An 8,941-nucleotide genomic window follows, 5' to 3' on the forward strand; every position below is an offset into this window, starting at 1 on the left:
TTCGATACAAACTAGTTTAGAAAAGCCAACAATTTTTTTAAAAAGAACACCAGATGAATGCTTCATTAATAACTACAATAGTACGATTTTAAAAGCTTGGCGAGCAAACATAGACTTGCAGTTTGTACTAGATGCTTATGCTTGTGCAGTCTATATTATTTCATATATCAGCAAATCGCAAAGAGGAATTAGCAAACTTATTGCACAAGCTGCTAAAGAAGTGAAAAACAATAGTAATGTCAAAGAACAACTTAAACACATAGGGAACAAATTCCTCAATTGCACAGAAATTAGTGCTCAAGAAGCAGCATATCTCATTCTTCAGATACCATTACGGAAAAGTTCACGGGCATTTGTATTTATTAATACTAGCCCTCCAGAAAAAAGAACTTATTTAATGCGCGATATGGAAACTATTAATTCATTGCCAGACAATTCGACTGACATTCAATGTGAAAATATTATTGCTAAGTACTGCAAGGGACCCAAAACATTAGAAATGTGTACTTTAGCTGATTATGCATCAAATTTTAATTACTCCACCAAAAAAAAATATACCAGAGAAATAAATGACTCGGAAAATTTACTTGCTGAAAGAAACTTTTACAGCTCAGATGAGGAAGACATTGAAATAGAATGTACTGAGGAGGATGTAGGTATGCAGAATATAAATAGCAAGTATGCTTTAAGTAAGCGCAAACGGAGAAAAATTATACGCTTTTGCAGATTTAACAAAGAGAAAGAGCCAGAAGAATATTATAGAGAACTATTAATGTTGCACTATCCATGGAGAGAAGAACATAAAATTATCGCTAACAAGGATACTTACTTTGAAAGGTATCTACTAGTAAAAAAGGTAGTTGATTCACAAGTTAAAATATATAACCATAATCACGGTGAAGTTAGAAATATTACGAATGAAGAGTGGAATGAAAATATTATATCCCCTCCTCTATCACCTCAATTAATACCAACAGAAAATGTATGTGATGAAGGGAATAATAAAGAAAATCAACATCTATATGATTTGTCATTAGATTTAGGAATTAGAACAATAACTGAAGAAACAAGCTTAACTAACTCCATTCTACCTGATGATAAATACCAACAGATAATGCACAACTTAACTGCTCAACAACTCAATTTTGTTTACCATCACTTGAATTTGTTAAAAACGAAAAGTACTCCATGCTATACTTTCTGCACTGGAGGGGCTGGTATTGGTAAAAGCTTTCTAATAACTGCACTACATCAAACATTACTACGCTACTATAATACAAAGACAGGTGAAAATCCTGATAATATACATGTCTTACTTACTGCTCCAACAGGCAAAGCAGCACATAATATTCAAGGGCAAACATTGCATAGTACTTTCAAAATTCCAGTCTCACAAAGTTTTAATTATAAACCACTAAGTCATGAAAATAGAACTTCACTTCAAATGCAAATGATGCATGTTAAAGTTCTGATTATAGATGAAATTTCGATGGTGGGTCAAAAAATGTTTAATTTTATACATAACAGACTACAAGAAATAAAGTCGTCAAATGAACCATTTGGAGGAGTTTCTATTATAGCTATTGGTGACTTCTACCAATTGAAACCTGTTTGTGACAGATACATTTTTCAGGATTCTAATAATTTGTATGGCCCTTTAAGTATTAATTTATGGAAAGAACATTTTAAACTCTTTGAATTAACGAAGATTATGCGTCAAAAAGAAGATCTACAATTTGCAGAACTACTAAACAGATTAAGAGAAGGGAAGCATACTAAAGAAGATATTCTAATAATTAAGCAAAGAGAAATGCCACCTGATGAGAGTCTCTTAGAAACAATCCCATACATTATGTCTACAAATGTTGAAGTTAATGAAATTAACAGAATTGTTTTGGATAAACATAGCAAGGATTATCCAGTGTATATAACAGTAGCTAACGATACCGTGAGTTCAGATGTTTCAGAAAATGTAAAAAAAACGATACTAAAGCAATTGCCTAAGGATCCAACAAAAACTATGGGACTTGCACATACATTACACATTGCTTTACAGCTCCGTTATGATTTAACTTGCAATGTGGATGTAAATGATGGTTTAACAAATGGCGCAACTGGTATAGTCCAATTTGTTGACATTATTAACAATACTCCATTTCTAGTCTGGGTATCATTTGACAATATTAGTGTTGGGCAAAAAGCAAGGCAAGAATATAAGCATTTATATCATTCACAAATAGAAAAGTCATGGACACCAATACATGCTATAGCTAGACATTTTCAATACACTAAGAAATTTATTACTGTTATACGCAAACAATTTCCTTTACGACAAGCATCAGCACGTACTATACATCGCACACAAGGGGACACTATAGAGCCACTTTATATACACTTTAATAACAGCAAAATTCATCATTTACATTATGTTGCTATAAGCAGAGCTAAATGTCTACAGAACATATATGTGAAGAATTTTGATGATACTAAAATTCTAATACACCCAAAAGTTAATGAGGAAATGGAAAGATTAAGGACCGAAATGCAACTTGAAATCACAATCAATCCCACAATTAGATACATACAAAACACATTTCAATATTATAACACACAATATACGATCACTTCAGAAGCATTTCACATCAATGATAGCTGATAGTAACATAATGCAAGCAGACATTATTTGCTTAACTGAGATCAACACAACAAGGAACTCAACTGCAAATGATTTTAATGTAGAACAATATGATCACATGATATTTGATAAATTTCATACATACAACACTAACCATGGGATGATACTCTACTACAAGAAAGAGCTTAGGATATTACCTATTTATGAAACACACCAAGGGATAGACATTTTACATTTTACATTACAGATTCAGTACACAGATTACCTTATTATTATAGTCTACAAACCACCACAGAAACTTATTACAGATCTTTTAGAAATTATTACCAGTATCACTAATTTTTACCCAGCACACAAATTCATCATTATGGGAGATTTCAATGTGGATGTCTCTCAAAGCAATTCACAAACTAACAAACTCATTGGGTTCTTTGAGAGTAAGTTGCAATGTACACAACTTATAGATACTTACACAACAGACTACCAATCTATCTTAGATCATATATATACCAATTACATACTTCAAAGTTATGGTATATTAGAATGCTATTACAGTGATCATAAAGCACTATGGATTTGTATTTAACATTTGTTGTAACCTATATTTCTATTTCAGATGTTGACTATTGAAGAAATCGCTAACATTACCACAAATGACAACAAGCCGTATGAAAAACCCATAAGAGTTAATGTGATCAAGTGCTCAAGCAAAACTAATTACAAAAACGCAAAACAAGAAAATAAAGTACTTTTTCATTTGGCTCTGGCAGACAAAACTGGAACAATCAAAGCTACGTGCTACCAGGAAAGTTTATATCAGCAGACACAAAAAACTTGTGGACTACTTATACGCAATTTTATAATTAAAAACAACACAATTCTGATTACTAAGCAAACAAAAGTAACAAAATTTCCAGCAATGACTATAACTCAAGCACTAATTCAAGAAGCGGAAAACATTTTGCAGCCTCCTGCACCATCTGCTTCGCCAATAAAAGAAATAAAGCGGGCATCTTTGAGAAGTCTTATGACAGTGTGTGGGACCATTTCAGAAGTAAGTTGTGGTGATTTATACTGTTGGTCTCGCTGCTTGAGTTGTCCGTTTGTGTGTGTGGTGTTGTCTATGCCATTGACAATATTTATTTTCCCTTTATCAGTGTGTGTGTCTTTGTGTGTATGTGTACTATTTGATGATTAGATGTTCTTTCATTTACAGTGGCTGCAGTTCTGTGTGTGGCCTCTGTAACACATTACATATGGTGGTATGTTTCTGAGGGGTTCTATCCATCATAAATGATCTGTACAGCAGCCAAATAAGAACAATTAACAATGTGTAAATAGGTGAGCTAAAGCTACACTGCATTTCTAAAAGTAAAGTTGATAGGTGTTTAAAGAAGAGCGCCAAACTGAGACATCAGAGTTCAAGATTTTTTAACATACTTGGGAACAACACCGTACATTGGAAAAGAGCAATAGCCCTTAATAATTATGTCTTCAATGCTTGGACAATTATTACGTATTACTTCTGTGCTTTTACATTTTTAACACTATTATTTCTTTTTAGGAAGAGGAAAGTAAACTTGTACTCATTAATGGACAAAATACGGCAATAAAATCTATTACATTAAAAGATGCCACTGATGACATAAAAGTCACATTATGGAGAGAGGCTACTGAATTCTCAATAAACATTGGAGAATATGTCATGTTAACTCATGTCACAGTACATGAATTTAATGGACAGAAAATATTGAACACGACAAGGCACAGCAAATTAAAAGTAAGGAACACACGCTCTCTCACGCACCCCTTACTCTATCACTTCAACACACAGACACACACTCACGCTCTCTCTACAACACTCTCTCCACTCTCTCTCTAAAACAGCCTCTCTCTAAAAAGAGCCTATCTCTACAACACCCTCTCTCTACAACACCCTCTCTCTACAACACCCTCTCTCTACAACACACTCTCTCTACAACACCCTCTCTCTACAACACGCTCTCTCTACAACACGCTCTCTCATCAACACCCTCTCTCATCAACACCCTCTCTCATCAACACTCTCTCTCTACAACACCCTCTCTCTACAACACGCTCTCTCTACAACACGCTCTCTCTACAACACGCTCTCTCTACAACACGCTCTCTCTACAACACGCTCTCTCATCAACACCCTCTCTCTACAACACGCTCTCTCTACAACACCCTCTCTCTACAACACCCTCTCTCTACAACACCCTCTCTCTACAACACCCTCTCTCTACAACACCCTCTCTCTACAACATGCTCTCTCTACAACACCCTCTCTCATCAACACCCTCTCTCATCAACACCCTCTCTCATCAACACCCTCTCTCATCAACACCCTCTCTCTACAACACGCTCTCTCTACAACACCCTCTCTCTACAACACCCTCTCTCTACAACACACTCTCTCTACAACACCCTCTCTCATCAACACCCTCTCTCATCAACACCCTCTCTCATCAACACCCTCTCTCTACAACACCCTCTCTCTACAACACACTCTCTCTACAACACGCTCTCTCTACAACACGCTCTCTCTACAACACGCTCTCTCTACAACACGCTCTCTCTACAACACGCTCTCTCTACAACACGCTCTCTCTACAACATGCTCTCTCTACAACACGCTCTCTCTACAACACGCTCTCTCTACAACTGCCTCTCTCTACAACTGCCTCTCTCTACAACTGCCTCTCTCTACAACTGCCTCTCTCTACAGCAGCCTCTCTGTACAGCAGACTCTCTGTACAGCAGCCTCTCTGTACAGCAGCCTCTCTCTACAGCAGCCTCTCTGTACAGCAGCCTCTCTCTACAGCAGCCTCTCTCTACAGCAGCCTCTCTCTACATCTGCCTCTCTCTACAACTGCCTCTCTACAGCAGCCTCTCTCTCCAACTGCCTCTCTCTACAACTGCCTCTCTCTACAACTGCCTCTCTCTACAACTGCCTCTGTACAACACTCTCTCTGAGACACACTGTAACATTTTTGGGGGAAAAAAAATAACTATGTTTTTATTTACTACAACAGGTAACAACACCACCACAAGATAATATTGACGTCGAAATATATGGCGTGGAAAGCACAAACGGAGATTGGAGCACCTTAACAACAAAAATAACCAACACAGATATTTATCAATCGATGGATGTACAAAATCAAACACTTATACAATGGTTTATGTTGGACGAAGAGGTGGATGACATTGGTGAAGCACTACTTCATTATTTGCCTCAAACATGTGAGGTTATATTTTGCAATGGCAAAATTACTCAAATTCTTAAAGAAAAGTCGGAGGAAGATTTAAGTGATTAAGTAAAAATCCTCACAATTACAATTTTTTGACAAAGTAAAATAAATAATTATTGATTTGTGTTTACTGAAAATAAATATAACATTTTTAACATATCCAGTAGCATGGTCATTTTCGTTCTGGGTGGGTATATTTTTTTCTAACAATGTTCAATGTGCCAATACTACATACAGAACAATAGCTGTTGCTGTTACATTTTTAAAAAGACAATAACTATACAAGAGTGATGCTGTGTGGGTGCTCAATAGTACTGTGGGGGGGCAGAGTGATAATGTGGTGTTGCTGCGTGTTGCATTGGTGGTGCTCAGTGATGCTGTTGTTGTCAGAAGTGCTACTGTTGTGGGCCTGAGTTATGCTGTGGTGGTAATAAGTTAACACCAACACAGCACCACTCATCAACAACGCAGCACCACTCATCATCACAAATGCATTAATCAGCACCACACTAACATCACTCACCAACACACCAGCATCACTCTCCACCACCACAACAACAGCATCATTCACCATCAACAAACTATCACTCTACAACGACACAGCACCACTCATAACCACAACACCATTATTCAGCAGACAAACGTCACACAAACATAACATGTACGCTTTCACCAGGCACACACACCAACAGCTGTCAATGCACGCTTTCAATAGGCATACACCCACACTGCACACTCAACACCTCACCCTCACTCATCCTCACTCACCCTCACTCACCCTCAACACCTCACCCTCAACACCTCACCCTCACTCACCGTCAACACACTATCACACTACAACCACACACAAACACTTACCACCACAGCAACACTTCACTCACCCTCAACACCTCACCCTTAACCCCTCACTCAGCCTCACTCTCACTCATCCTCAATCACCCTCAACACCTCACCCTCACTCACCCTCAACTCCTCAACCTCACTCACCCTCAACACCTCACCCTCACTCATCCTCACTCACCCTCAACACATCACTCACCCCCACTCTCACTCATCCTCAATCACCCTCAACACCTCACCCTCAACACCTCACTCACCCTCAGCCCCTCACCCTCAATCACCCTCAACTCCTCACCCTCACTCACCCTCAACACCTCACCCTCACTCATCCTCACTTACCCTCAACACCTCACCCTCAACACCTCACCCTCACTCACCCTCACCCTCACTCACCCTCACCCTCACTCACCCTCAACACACTATCACACTACAACCACACACAAACACTTACCACCACAGCACCACTTCACTCACCCTCAACACCTCCCCCTCAACACCTCACTCACCCTCACTCTCACTCATTCTCAATCACCCTCAACACCTCACCCTCACTCACCCTCAACGCCTCACCCTCACTCACCCTCAATGCCTCACTCACCCTCAGACCCTCACCCTCACTCACCCTCAACCCCTCACCCTCACTCACCCTCAACATCACTCACCCTCAACCCCTCACCCTCACTCACCCTCAACACCTCACCCTCACTCACCCTTACTCACCCTCAACACCTCACCCTCACTCACCCTCAACACACTATCACACTACAACAACACAAAAAAACACTTACCACCACAGCACCACTCATCACCACTACACCATTACTCAGCAGACAAAGGTCATACAATAAAAACATGTACGCTTTTAACAGTCACACACACAACAACAGCTATCAATGGGCACTTTCACCAGGCATACACACACAACAGTCATCAGTACTGCAGTAGTATGTATAAATGAGACTGTTGGTGTGCAAAATACGGATGTGGTAGTGCAGAGTGATGCTGTGTTGTTGCTCAATGGTACTGTGGGGGTGCAGAAAGATAAAGTGGTATTGCTGCGTGTTGCATTCGTGGACATCAGTGATGCCATTGTTGGGAGAAGTGCAACTGTTGTGGTGCTGAGTTATGCTGTGGTGGTAATTATTAAACACCAACACAGCACCACTCATCACTAGCACAGAACAACACATCACAACAACAGCATTACTAAGCACCACACTAACATCACTCAGCAACACACCAACATCACTCTGCACCACCACAACAGCATCATTCAACAACAACACACTATCACACTACAACTACACACAAATACTTACCACAACAGCACCACTCATCACCACTACAGCATTACTCAGCAGACAAACGTCATACAATAAAAACATGGACGCTTTTAAGAAGCACACACACCAACAGCTATCAATGGACTCTTTCACCAGGCGTACATACACAACAGTCATCAGTACTGCGGTAGTATGTATGAATGAGACTGTTGGTGTGCTACATACGGCTGTGGTGGTGCAGAGTGATGCGGTGTTGTTGCTCAATGATACTGTGGGGGTGCAGAATGATAAAGTGGTATTGCTGCGTGTTGCATTCGTGGACATCAGTGATGCCATTGTTGGGAGAAGTGCAACTGTTGTGGTGCTGAGTTATGCTGTGGTGGTAATTATTAAACACCAACACAGCACCACTCATCACTAGCACAGAACAACACATCACAACAACAGCATTACTAAGCACCACACTAACATCACTCAGCAACACACCAACATCACTCTGCACCACCACAACAGCATCATTCAACAACAACACACTATCACACTACAACCACACACAAACACTTACCACCACAGCACCACTCATTACCACTACAGCATTACTCAGCAGACAAACGTCATACAATCCAAACATGTGCGCTTTTAACAGGCACACACACCAATAGCTAGCAATGGACACTTTCACCAGGCGTACACACACAACAGTCATCCGTGCATCCTTTCACCATGCATACACCCACACAAACAGGCATCAGTCCACGCTTTCAACAGTCACACACACCACCAGCCAGAAGTGCACGCTTTAGAACAACTTTTTTTACGTTGCACACACAATTACAGCTATACAAGCATGCTTTGGTGCTGTACAGTACTGCAGTACTATGTCTAAATGAGACTGGGGGTGTGCTAAA

General features: G+C 39.7%; 1 protein-coding gene across 1 annotated transcript; it reads left to right on the top strand.

The window, feature by feature from the left end:
* Window positions 1-406: 406 nt before the first annotated feature.
* LOC147692955 (uncharacterized) lies at window positions 407-5,976 on the top strand. Its single transcript, XM_086939564.1, has 4 exons — window positions 407-652; window positions 3,252-3,689; window positions 4,200-4,415; window positions 5,692-5,976. The coding sequence occupies exons 1-4, from the start codon at window positions 407-409 to the stop codon at window positions 5,974-5,976; spliced, it is 1,185 nt and encodes a 394-aa protein (XP_086795690.1).
* The last annotated feature ends 2,965 nt before the right edge of the window (window positions 5,977-8,941 follow it).

This window comes from Lissotriton vulgaris, chromosome 9 (assembly GCF_964263255.1).
Source record: "Lissotriton vulgaris chromosome 9, aLisVul1.2, whole genome shotgun sequence".
NCBI lineage: Eukaryota > Metazoa > Chordata > Amphibia > Caudata > Salamandridae > Lissotriton > Lissotriton vulgaris.

What these genes read in the sequence shown, in the direction of transcription:
- LOC147692955 (XM_086939564.1), top strand. Translation starts at nt 407, where the DNA reads ATGGAAACTATTAATTCATTGCCAGACAATTCGACTGACATTCAATGT. An exon ending in TGTGTGGGACCATTTCAGAA is followed by an intron (nt 3,690 to 4,199) that starts GTAAGTTGTGGT and finishes ATTTCTTTTTAG; the next exon opens with GAAGAGGAAAGTAAACTTGT. An exon ending in CAAGGCACAGCAAATTAAAA is followed by an intron (nt 4,416 to 5,691) that starts GTAAGGAACACA and finishes TTACTACAACAG; the next exon opens with GTAACAACACCACCACAAGA.